This window comes from Rhinoraja longicauda, chromosome 37, assembly GCF_053455715.1.
Source record: "Rhinoraja longicauda isolate Sanriku21f chromosome 37, sRhiLon1.1, whole genome shotgun sequence".
NCBI lineage: Eukaryota > Metazoa > Chordata > Chondrichthyes > Rajiformes > Arhynchobatidae > Rhinoraja > Rhinoraja longicauda.
Window position 1 is genome coordinate 17,912,644 of NC_135989.1, and position 13,236 is coordinate 17,925,879.

Here is a 13,236-nt window from a genome sequence, read left to right on the forward strand (position 1 = left end):
GCTCCAATGGGCTTTGTGGCCATCTGGGAATGGGACTGTAAAATGCCACCTCTTGCATACAGACAGTGGGCTGTGTGGCACATTCTGTACTAACCGGGGAGTTGTGCTTATGTACAGTGATAGTCTTGTTGATCTGTCCGCAAACAAATGTATTTCACTGTACCTTTAACAATAAAGAAACCACTGAAGACACAGTTGCTGAGGTTGGTGTTGTGCAATGTTCTGGAGCCTGGCAGAGACTGGCTGTGGCAAGGCTGGGCAGTGAGATGGACGTCACAAAAGCCCAGGTTGTGCCACCTGCAGCTGCTTGTGTCTGACCCCTCGCTCTGCCCCGCAGAATGAGCACAGCAGGAGCCAGGTGTGACTGCAAAGCTGGAGTAGTCATGCTCCTGAGGGATCCAGCACCGCCATAGGCTACATGCAGATCCACAGCGAGATCGGACACAACCACGGAGAAGCAGAGAGGACAACTCACCCTGAGCAAGCGGAGAGCCTCCTCGTAGTTTTCATGCTTGAGCTCCATTTCCCCATACTCACACCAAACTCCAGCCAAGTCATCCACGTGCTTGAAATTCATTTTTGTGGCTTTCTCAAAGATAGTCCGGGCCTGAAACAGAAAATGAAAAATGCCCGCCTGTAAAAACGTTGTCACTCTTGTCACGGGAGCTCCTAGTGGGTGTAGGCATGATCCGTGTAGATGTGAGGGTCTGAAAGAGAGTCCCAAACTGAAACATCATCTATCCCTGTTGTCCTGGGATGCTGCCTGTCTTGCTGGGTTACTCCAGCACTTTGTGTCTTTTCTTGGTAAACCAGCATCTCCAGTTCCTTGTTTCTACTAGCTGCAACAACGTGCCAGGTAAACTGGAAGCTGCAAGGTGTTCTTGTGAAGTTAGCTACTTTCTGGAACTGACCTTAGAAAGCAAGGGCGTCGAAGAGTAAAAGTCTACACTTGTACGCCTGCTACTTAATGATGAATGACCAAAGCAGTGAGTGACGAGGGCAGCCACAGAATCAGGGAGAAGTCCATTCGAGATTAGTTTAATTTAAAGATTCCGTGTTGGAACAGGCTCTTCACCTCACCGAGTCCACGCCAACCATCGATCGCCCATACACTAGTTCTATTCTACACACACGGGGCAAGTTACGGAAGCCAATTAATCCTTAAACTTGTATGTCTTTGGAGTGTGGGAGGAAACCAGAGCACCCGGGGAAAACCCACACGGTCACAGGAAGAACGTGCAAACTCCATACAGACAGCGCCTGCAGTCAGGATTGAACTGCTGTTCTCTGGCGCTGTGAGACAGCAACTCTACTGCTGCAACACCATGCCCATCCATTAAGGGCCCCATTAGAACGTTGGGTAAGTTTTCATCAACCTTTAATGATCTGCCAACACTGACAGGACAGGCTGACTAGAGCCAGACACCTTTGATCAGGTGGTACCAATCACATCAAGACTAGTCAAGGTACAGCGTCTTTATTAGTTGGGTAGACAGTGTAAAGCACTGAACAAATATTCAGCTTGCAAAATGTCCACTCCACTTCCTTCAGAATGGTTCGAGCTTCACAGAATGTGTCTGAACTGAGGAAGCTAGAATATCTCTGCCATATTTCATCCATTCATTTAAACCCGTGCCCATCACAAGCTTATTATTGCTGAGAAATAGCTAAAAGTCTTCCCATTTAACAAATTCAGCTCCTGGCGTTACATCCTAGTTCGGTAAAGCTCTCTCTACCCTGCCCTGATAAGAGTTTCAGCTCAGGATTCTCAGAAACACACCCCTCACTCCCACCTACCAAAACTGTGTTTCATCTCCCATTTTCCAGGCAGCTGAACCCTGTGTCAGACTATGGATCAGGCCAGTCTGACAGTGTACCCCATGCCCATCAAAGGATCTGACTGAGACTCATTTCATGAAGGACTACATCTTCATGGGACCACATCTCTAGACTCACCCTCCTCTGACTCTCAGTCCGAAGAAGGGTCTCGACCCGAAACGTCATCCATTCCTTCTCTTCGGAGATGCTGCCTGTCCCGCTGAGTTACTCCAGCATTTGTGTCTATCTTCGATGTAAACCAGCATCTGTAGTTCCTTCCTACACATTGGTATCCTCGTCTTAGAGTACAGCATGGAAACAGGCCACTCGGCCCAACTTGTCCATGCCATCCATACTGACCGCATTGCCCAGCATTGATGACAGTATTGAGCCTCTGCTTCATGCAGCCTCTCTAAAGTTTACTTAAGATACAACTAAGCATCGACTTACGTCCTGAATCTGTCCGTTTTCTCCGTAAAACTTTGCAAAGGAGACCCATAATGAATGTGGTTTCCCAGTGGCCTTCAGCGGGTCGACAGTCTGCACAGCTTCTGTGTAAGTGTTTATGATCTACAATATATAAAAATAAAACAAGAATTTTAAAAAATGGGCTGGATCTTGAACAATGACGAGGTGGAGATTAGGATGGAGACGGAAAGCTCAGTAGCAGGATGTCAGAACAGTAACGGCCAAGGAAGCACACCAGTGCCACCTGTTCTTCAGAGATCTACAACCACACTCACTATGTAAAGGCAACTTCACATTTAGTTTAGGTTAAAGACACAGCGAGGAAACCGGCCAACCCGTGATCATCCCGTACACCAACACTATCCTACACACACTAGGGACAATTTACAATTTTTACCAAAGCCAACTGGCCTACAAACCTGTACGTCTTTGTGGGAGGAAGCCGGAGCACTTGGAGAAAATCTACACAGTCACGGGGAAAACATACGAACTCCATACAGACGGCACCCGTAGTCAGGATGGAACCCGGGTCTCTGGCGCTGAGAGGCAGCAGCTCTACCCGCTGCGCCAGCGTGTGCATTGTGACGTGGGAAGCATGGCTCACCTCTCGTGGTTTCCCTTCGTACAGTTTAACCCTCTTGTGCCACTCGTGAACATTGTGGGGGTTCTGACGCAGGAGGACACTGTTCAAGAGTAGGGGGCGCCTCGTTATCAGCTGCTCAAACCTCGCCAACCGCAACTCCAGGTCGATATCATCTGTTAGAACCAAAGCACACGTAGAAATGCGAATTACATCTCATGAAAACCTCACTAAGGTCAGAAGTTCTCAGACCAGAATTAGGCCGTTCAGCCCATCAAGTCTACTCCGCCATTCAATCATCTCTCCCTCCTAACCCTATTCTCCTGCCTTCTCCCCATAACCCCTGACACCCAGACTAATCAAGAATCTATCTGTCTCTGCCTTAAAAATATCCATTCACTGGGCCTCCACAGCCTTCTGTGGCAATGAATTCCACAGATTCACCACCCTCTGACTAAAGAAATTCCTCCTCATCTCCTTCTGAAAGGAACGTCCTTTAATTCAGAGGCTGCGGCCTCTGGTCCTAGACTCTCCCACTAGTGGAAACATCCTCTCCACATCCACTCTATCCAGGCCGCTCACCTTGTCGTCAATGTAAATAAAGAAACACCTTTAATGAAAGGTATTCCTGATTCACATCAATGGGCAAGTTGCTCGTGGCCTTTTGTCACTTAGCCGTCCTCTGGACAAGCCTGCACTGTGACAACACAGCAGTGTGCAATGAGAACTTACACACTGCAACATTCACAAATGACCCATTTCCATACGGTACTATTCTCTGACGATAAGACAAAGATACCAATGATGGACTACTTCATGAAATGAGTCTCAATCAGATCCCTCAATAAAGTGACAACAAGAAGTGTTAGAAACATAGAAAGACTCTCAAGAGACAGAACAAGAGAATGTCTGCAATAGTTTCTGAAGGCCCTTCGAGCCTGTACGCACCGCCATTCAATATGATCATGGCTGATCATCCACAATCAGTACCCCGTTCCTGCTTTCTCCCCATATCCCATATATAGATTTCTTAAACGGGGAAAAATACATAAGAATCCACCTCACCTTCCTGAGTTTGTCCCATTTCTGCTGTCGTTTCCATTTTAGCTGCGATCATGCTCTCTTCAAACTGGGCGTAGCTGTCAAACACCTGGGTGAAGTCGCGGACAGTCATCACTGTCTGAATCGCCTCCTCGTACACATCTCTGGCCTAAAGACAACACAAACACCTCCACTGCATCTGCAGTCAACGCAACAACGGTGAAGACAGAGAGGTGCCCGTGACCAAGGTGATGGAATGTAGATAAGAACGCAAAGCCAGGGCAGCCCGGTGACGCAATGGTAGAGATGCTGCCTCACAGTATCAGAGACCAGGGTTCGATCCTGACTATGGGTGTTGTCTGTACAGAGTTTGTATGCGCTCCCTGTGACCACATGGGTTTTCTCCAAGTGCTCCAGTTTCCTCCCACTCTCCAAAGATGTACAGGTTTGTAGGTGAATTGGCATTGGTAAAATTGTAACCTGTCCCTAGAGTGTTGTTGGACAGTGCTGGTGTAGGGGGTGACCGCTGCTTGCCGGGCCGAACGGCCTGTTTCCGCACTGTATCTCTAAAGTCTGGAGCAAGAAATAAGGTCACGTGCACACAACCAGTGTTGAAACGAGGGGTGGGTATGAATGCATATACAGGACTCAAATACAAAAACATGAGCAGGTGGGACTAGCATGGACCGGAGGGTCTGCTTCCGTGCTGAGTGACTCTTTGTGTTTAGGAAAAAACTGCAGATGCCGGTTTAAATCGAAGGTGGACACAAAATGCTGGAGTAACTCAGCGGGACAGGCAGCATCTCTGGAGAGAAGGAATGGGTGACGTTTCGGGTCGAGACCCTTCTTCAGACTGTATGACTATAACAGGTTGTCGGGCTGTCCAATGGATCATTGGAAGCATTACTGAGAACTACTAAGTGTGACAAAAATAGAACTCTTAATTACAGGGTTTAACCAACGAGCTATTTTGGGATAACAAGCTTTGCGTCAGGTTGTTAAATCCCTGCTTGTGTAAATAACTCACGATTCGGGAATAATGTCAGGCTTCAACAACTTGACATTACACAAATGATGTCATCGAACTTAAAGTGGGAGAAAAAAAATCACAAGAAATGAAATTGGTGTTGAAGATGGTTCTAGAATGTGTTAAATGGTTTAAAGTGGTATCTTGCTCAACAAGAAACACGTACCTTCTCGAAATGGCCACTTCGAATGTAGTAGTCGGCTAAGGAACGCCAGAGTTTCCCCAGTTGGTCAGTGAAGCGGGTGAGGCCGCCACGGATAATGGCGCCTACATTCAGGGACTTCACCTTGTCTGGGTTGGTGGAGATGAGGTGGCAGAGTTCGTGCCATAGCTGTGGGAAGAGAAATGCCTTATCAGAAATTATCACTCCAATGAATGAGTGATCAGCCATGATAGCATTGAATGGCGGTGCTGGCTTGAAGGGCTGAATGGCCTACTCCTGCACCTATTGTCTATTGAAGCAAACAGACTTTCATTGCTCTCCCACAAAGCCTTTCCAGTTGCCGGCCATGTGGCCACATTAGAAACATACAAAATAGGTGCAGGAGTAAGCCATTCGACCCTTCGAGCCAGCACTGCCACTCAATATAATCATGGCTGATCATCCAAAATCAGTACCCTGTTCTTGCTTTTTCCCCATTTCCCTTGATTCCGTTAGCCCTAAGAGCTAAATCTAACTCTCTTGAATTCTTCCAGTGAATTGGCCTCCACTGCCTTCTGTGGCAGAGAAATACACAGATTCACAACTCTCTGGGTGAAAAAGGTTTTCTTCATCTCAGTCCTAAATGGCCTCCCCCTTATTCTTAAACTGTGACCCCTGGTTCTGGACTCCCCCAACATTGGGAACATTTTTCCTGCATCTAGCATGTCCAACCTTTAAGAATTTTATATGTTTCTTTAAGATCTCCTCTCATCCTTCTAAATTCCAGTGAATATAAGCCCAGTCGATCCATTCTTTCATCATATGTCAGTCCCGCCATCCCAAGAATTAACCTGGTGAACCTACGCTACACTCCCTCAATTTTCTCTCCAATGAAGCAAACAGACTTCCTTAGCTCTCCCACAAAGCCTTTCCAGTCGCTGGCCTGCCCTCATTCTCACAGGTTGGTGGGGGAAGGGGAGATGACAGCAACAGCTTGGCCAAGTTTCCAGTGGCCCCAAAACAGAAGGTTAGCTAGTTAGTCTGAAAAAGCGTCTCGACCCAAAACGTCACCTATTCCTTTCTCTCCAGAGATGCTGTCTGACCTGCTGAGTTACTCCAGCCTTTTCTGTCTATCTAGTTAGTTATCCTTCATTGATACCTGACAAACTGCAAATTGAAAATGCACAGTGTATAACAAGAAGATAGGTTTCTATGGAACTGTAGAGCACTGTGGAGTTTCTGCCAAAGCTGCGGAGATGCCAATCAGTCTTTTATGTCAGCCTTGTATTCCTGCACCTTCACAAGCTCTTGAACAAAACTAAAGATCAAACAGCACTTTTAGTTTAGTTTAGAGATACAGCGTTTAGTTGAGTTTAGTTTAGAGATACAGCGCGGAAACAGGCCCTTTCGGCCCACCGGGTCCGCGCCGACCAGCGATCCCCGCACATTAACACTATCCTATACCCACTATGGACAATTTTTACATTTACTAAGCCAATTAACCTACAAACCTGCACGTCTTTGGAGTGTGGAAGGAAACCGAAGATCTCGGAGAAAACCCACGCAGGTCACGGGGAGAACGTACAAACCCCGTACAGACAGCACCCGTAGTCGGGATCGAACCCGGGTCTCCGGCGCTGCATTCTCTGTAAGGCAGCAACTCTACCGCTGCGCCACCATGACACCCAATGCAAGGTTTTGAACAAATGTTATTTCTTATTTTCCGTGTATAAATTCCATACAGACACCCCCCTTAGTCAGAGTCGAATCCGGGTCTCTGGCGTTGTAAGGCAGCAACTCTACCGCTGCGCCACCGAGCCACCCTGGTGATAGTGGTCACCAAGGACTGACTTAACCAAACATGGAAAGTGGCTGATAGTGTCAAGATAGAATATTTTAGACAAGATTTTATCCTACCCATGAGCAAATGCACGGTGGCGCAGCGGTAGAGTTGCTGCCTTACAGCGAATGCAGCGCCGGTACTCAGGTTCGATCCTGACTATGGGCGCCGTCTGTACGGAGTTTGTACGTTCTCCCCGTGACCTGCGTGGGTTTTCTCCGAGATCTTCGGTTCCCTCCCACACTCCAAAGACGTACAGGTTTGTAGGTTAATTGGCTGGGCAAATGTAAAAATTGTCCCTAGTGGGTGTAGGATAGTGTTAATGTGCGAGGATCGCTGGGCGGCGCAGACCCGGTGGGCCGAAGGGCCTGTTTCTGCGCTGTATCTCTAAAAAAATCATTCTAATATTGACTTTTTTTGTCAGGTCGAGTTTCTAGTCAGATGCACGAGTACAGCGAGGTACAGGTACAATGACTACCTTGCTTGCAGGCACAGAAATTGAGACAACACATGAAAACAAATGACACATTAAATATTCAAAGCATTTCTAAAACGAAGAAGGCCGTGCAATGAAGCGAGGCATCAGTGCGTCAAGAAACAAGGATGCAGAGTTTACTTTCAGTGGGCCTTGGGTCTACCCCTTCCTCAAACACAAGCAGTCCAACGGGAAACAGACTTACTTGATAATTCGATCGCCCTTCCTTGGAGATGAACAATTCATCGTTGACGACGGAAGCAAGCCGGACAGCAGCCTCGTCTAGCCGGTCAATGGAGCGCAGGTACTCAATGTATTCCTCTGCATTCTCAGGGGACAGCTGCAAATATGAAACCATTATAACAATGTGAAGAAAGGGTTTTCCATCGGAAATAGGGGAAGGAAGAAGGAACTATTGGTTCCTTAACCTGGCTAACGGACCGCTAATGTGTAGGAAGGAACTGCAGATGCTGGTTTACACCGAAGATAGACGCAAAATGCTGGAGTAACTCAGCGGGACAGGCAGCATCTCTGGAGAGAAGGAATGGGTGATTTTGTTGGGTCAAGACCCTTCAGCACTCCGAAACGTCACCCATTCCTTCTCTCCAGAGATGCAGCCTGTCCCGTTTTGTTACTCCAGCATTTTGTGTCTATTAACAAGCTGCTAACCTATATCATCTGCTAGTATTGGACTCAAGCAATGAAGTTGCTTTATAAAAATCAGAAAGACTGCAGGGGCTGTAACTGAGAAATTAGTATGGCCTGATCCGCCCACACTAACACATAGTACAACGCAGTGTAACCTGCTTCTGAATCCCACCTTAACCTATTGGTCTCAGCCTACCAGGGATATTCATAAGTAATCATAAGTAATGATAGTATTCATGAAGGTAGACACCTTATCAAGTAAGTCTTTTGTGTTTTTTGTTGTTTTTGTCTGAATTGTAGTTTTAATATGGTGTAGGGTTTGTATGTTATGTTTGGGGGGGGGGGGTGGGAGGGAACGGGAACTGTAAAATTCTCTCTCCCGAACGGAGACGCGACCTTTGTTTCTGTGTCGTGTCTCCGTTCCCGTTGCGGCCTACCAGCGGCCATGCACCTGGGACCACCTGGGGCTCTGGTTCGCAGAGCCCGCGGCCCGGACTCACCACCTGCGGCGCTGGCTGCCTTCGGATGCTGCGGTTGCGGCTGCGACTCGTCTCCGGAGGCTCCGGCGCGGGCCGCGTGGACGTCGGAAGCCCGCAGGTCCATGGATGGGGGCCGACATCGGGACCTCCGGCAGCGGCAGAGGCAGCGTGTTCGCCCGTCCCGAATCGCGGGGCTTGGGTCGGCCCGCCGCGGACCTTTCACCGTCCGGCGCGGCCTGGAATAGGCCGCGGGATTTTCACCGCCCGACGGGGACTTCAATGTCGGGAGTCCCGACCGCCCCGACGTGGCAACTCCAACAGCCTGACCGCGGGACAAGACGGCAGGGAAGAGAAAAGACATTGTGGCCTTCCATCACAGTGAGGAGAGGACTGGAGGAGACTCACTGTGATGGATGTTTCTTTTGTTTGGTGTTAGTTTGTGATTGTATGTGTTATTGCATTTTTATTGATTATTCTTATTGGTCTTATTGTTCAACTGCGGGTAATGTTTCATTTCACTACACATTTATGTGTATGTGACAAATAAACGACTATTGACTATTGACTATTGAAAATGCTGGAGTAACTCAGCGGGTCAGGCACTATCTCTGGAGAGAAAGAATGGGTGATGCTTCGGGTCGAGACTCAGTCTGAAGAAGCTATTTGCGTGTGAGCTACAGAAGCAGATCTACAATCACATATTACAATCGCAACACACTCTTAAATCTCTATTCCTACAGAAAAAAACATTATACCCTTATTATGTATCTACCTATACACTGTAAAGGCTCGATTGCAATCATAATTGTCTTTCTGACTGGTTAGCACGCAACAAAAGCTTTTCACTGGCCCTTAGTACACGTGACAATAAACTAAACTGATGTATTTTAAAAGCAGCAGCTTTGAGGATCCACTTGCAATGACCCAACTGATGAAACATAAGATAGACACAAAAAGCTGGAGTAACTCAGTGGGCCAGGCAGCATCTCTGGAGAGAAGGAATAAGTGATGTTTCAGGTCGAGACCCTTCTTCAGACTGAGAGTCAGGGGAGAAAAAAACTAGAACTAGAAGGGTAAGGTGTGAAAACGACGGATCTGAAGAAAGATCTCGACCCAAAAGGTCACTATTCCTTTACTCTAGAGATGCTGTCAGACCCGCTGAGTTACTCCAGTATTTTGTGACGATCTTCAGTTTAAACCAACATCTGCAGTTCCTTCTCTCCAGAGATGCTGCCTGTCCCGCTGAGTTACTCCAGCATTTTGTGTCGATCTGCAGTTCCTTCCTGCACATGGGGATGGTTCAGAGGGCCAGGGGCCAAATGTAGGCAAATGGTAGCTCAGCATGCCAACCTTTGTTGGCATGGACAAGGGGGGCTGAGGGGGCTGTTTCCATGCAGTACTGCACTATGTCTCTTTACTCACAAGGCTCCAACAGATGCACGTACCTTTAAATAGCGCCTGTAGACGCGGATGGCAGTCTCGGCCACGGGGAACTGGCGCACAAACTTCAGGTACATGGGCCAGATGCGGTAGTGCTGGGTGACAGGGAGGGCCCGCAGCGCCCGGTCAAAGGTGCGCCGTGTCCTCGTGATCTTGCACTGGTCCACCTGGAAATGGCAGTAGTCCAACCAAATCCGCGGCATCTGACAGCGAAAGGAAATAAACACAGAAACTGTAGAAACAAAGAACTGCTGATGTTCGATTACAGACCAAAAGAGCCAAAGTGCTGGAGTAACTCAGCGGGTCAGGCAGCTGACCCTTCAGTCTGAATCAAGTCTGAAGGATGATACCGACCCCAAACGTCACCTATCCATGTTCTCCAGAGATGCTGCCTGACCTGTTGAGTTATTCCAGCACTCTGTGAAACGTCACCTATCCATGTTCTCCACAGATGCTGCCTGACCCACTGAGTTACTCCAGCACTCTGTGAAACGTCACCTATCCGTGTTCTCCACAGATGCTGCCTGACCCGCTGAGTTACTCCAGCACTCTGTGAAACGTCACCTATCCATGTTCTCCAGAGATGCTGCCAGACCCGCTGAGTTACTCCAGCACTCTGTGAAACGTCACCTATCCATGTTCTCCACAGATGCTGCCTGACCCGCTGAGTTACTCCAGCACTCTGTGAAACGTTACCTATCCATGTTCTCCACAGATGCTGCCTGACCCGCTGAGTTACACCAGCACTCTGTGAAACGTCACCTATCCATGTTCTCCAGAGATGCTGCCTGACCCGCTGAGTTACTCCAGCACTCTGTGAAACGTCACCTATCCATATTCTCCAGAGATGCTGCCTGATTCAATGGTACTTTTGTTTGATGGACCGTGTGGGAAGGAACTGCAGTTGCTGGTTTAAACCAAAGATAGACAGAAGTTTGAAGAAGGGTCTCAACCCAAAACCTATTCCTTTTCGCTAGAGATGCTGTCTGACCCGCTGAGTTACTCCATCTTTTTGTGTCTATCATCTGTATTATGGACCAGTCTATATCCACAACTGTCTGCATTTTCTAGCAGGGAGCACCTAGTCTGTATTAGAATACTCATTCCCGGTGTCGGGGCTGAAGCTTGCGCGAGATGGATTTCATCAGCTGGGGAACTTTCTGCACACTACTTCACTAGTTTCACTTATTAACGACAACAGCCGACGACACATAATAGTAATGTACTGCTGTTTGGTGCAAGGCAACAAATAAATACCTTGTGCATGAAAACCAGGGCTCGCTCATGACAGTTGTTAACCTCTTCATACCCAGGGTCTGTGATGCACTTCCCCTTCACCTGTTTCCGTCGCTGCTTCAGGTAATTGTACCACAGCTTGTAACTGGGAAAGAATTAACATTGTGCAATTTATCACTACAGGTCCACCACCGATTTTCCCGCACACTGTTGGCCCCGGCGGCGCAGCGGTAGAGTTGCTGCCTCACAGCGCCAGAGACCCAGGTTTAATCCTGACTACGGGCGCCGTCTGTAAGGAGTTTGCACGTTCTCCCAGTGACCTGCCTGGGTTTTCGCCAAGATCTTCGGTTTCCTCCCACACTCCAAAGATGCACAGGATTGTAGGTTAATTGGCTTTGTAGAATTGTAAATTGTCCCTGGTGTGTGTAGGATAGTGTTAATGTGCGGGGATCGCTGGTCGGCGCTGACTCGGTGGGCCGAAGGGCCTGTTTCCTCGCTGTATCTCTAACCTAAACTAAATATTTAAACAGTTGTGTAAAATGACAATGTTTCTTTAAGCAAACAAGTGACTTCATTTTTTTTTTAGAGATACAGCGCGGAAACAGGCCAGTCAATTTACCCAGTCAATTAACCTACAAACCTGTACGTCTTTGGAGTGTCGGAGAAAACCCACGCAGGTCACGGGGAGAACGTACAAACTCCGTACAGATGGCGCCCGTAGTCAGGATCGAACCTGAGTCTCCGGCGCTGCATTCGCTGTAAGGCAGCAACTCTACCGCTGCGCCACCATGCCGCCGTATTTAACAGCCTCTATTTTGACGTGTAATTAAAGTACCTGCCGGGGAGCTCTTTGAGTGCCCGTTCGAAGATCATGTTCACCACTTGCTTGGGAGAAGAGTGTTTGAACTCTATGTAACGGATCCAGCATTTGACAGAGTAGGGGTTGCGTATAATCTCTTCTTCATACGGCAGGTCATCTTCTTCCTGTGAAATACAGGTTCAGGTGAGAGAATGTCATCAGTCGGAGGATTGAGTATAGAAGTTGGGACGTCATGTTGTAGTTGTATAAGACGTTACAGGTGAGGCTGCATTTAGTGTGCAGGAAGGAACTGCGGATGCTGGATTAAACCGGAGTAACTCAGCGGGACAGACAGCAACTCTGGAGAGAAGGAACAGGTGTTGTTTCGGGTCAAGATGAGGTCGAAAAGAAGGGTCTCGACCCAAAACATCACCTATTCCTTTTCTCCAGAGATGCTGTCTGACTCGCTGAGTTACTCCAGCTCTTTGTGTCTAGCTTCTGCCTTTAGAGTATTGTGTTCAGTTCTGGGCACCATGTTAAAAGAAAGATGTTATTAAGCTGGATTTGCAAGTATGTTGCCAGGACTAGAGGATCTGAGCTATAGGGAGAGATTGAGTAGGCTGGGACTCTATTCCTTGAAGTGCAGGAAGATTAGAAGTGATCATATAGAGTTGTATAAAATCATGAGAGGAATAGATCAGGAAGATAGACACAAAATGCTGGAGCAACTCAGCAGGACAGGCAGCATCTCTGGAGAGAAGGAATGGGTGATGTTTCAATAGACAATAGGTGCAGGAGTAGGCCATTACCACCATTCAATGTGATCATGGCTGATCATTCTCAATCAGTATCCCATTCCTGCCTTCTCCCCATACCCCCTGACTCCGCTATCCTTAAGAGCTCTATCTAGCTCTCTCTTGAATGCATTCAGAGAATTGGCATCCGCTGCCCTCTGAGGCAGTGAATTCCACAGATTTACAACTCTCTGACTGAAAAAGTTTTTCCTCATCTCCGTTCTAAATGGCCTACACCTTATTCTTAAACTGTGGCCCCTGGTTCTGGACTCCCCCAACATTGGGAACATGTTTCCTGCCTCTAACGTGTCCAACCCCTTAATAATCTTATATGTTTCGATAAGATCCCCTCTCATCCTTCTAAATTCCATTGTATACAAGCCTAGTCGCTCCAGTCTTTCAAGGGTCTGGACCCAAAACGTCACCCATTCCCTCTCTTCGGAGATGCT

General features: G+C 47.9%; 1 protein-coding gene across 1 annotated transcript in view; it reads right to left on the reverse strand.

The window, feature by feature from the left end:
- The window catches only part of xab2 (XPA binding protein 2), a 41,790-nt gene that overhangs the window by 27,011 nt on the left and 1,543 nt on the right, over positions 1 to 13,236 (reverse strand). The window contains exons 2-10 of the mRNA XM_078429347.1: positions 12,030 to 12,178; positions 11,216 to 11,339; positions 9,964 to 10,161; positions 7,597 to 7,731; positions 5,101 to 5,265; positions 3,932 to 4,076; positions 2,891 to 3,042; positions 2,269 to 2,388; positions 476 to 607 (exon numbers count right to left, since the gene is read on the reverse strand). Of these exons, the coding sequence (XP_078285473.1) occupies positions 476 to 607; positions 2,269 to 2,388; positions 2,891 to 3,042; positions 3,932 to 4,076; positions 5,101 to 5,265; positions 7,597 to 7,731; positions 9,964 to 10,161; positions 11,216 to 11,339; positions 12,030 to 12,178 (1,320 nt within the window). The remainder of the gene's footprint in view (positions 1 to 475; positions 608 to 2,268; positions 2,389 to 2,890; positions 3,043 to 3,931; positions 4,077 to 5,100; positions 5,266 to 7,596; positions 7,732 to 9,963; positions 10,162 to 11,215; positions 11,340 to 12,029; positions 12,179 to 13,236) is intronic.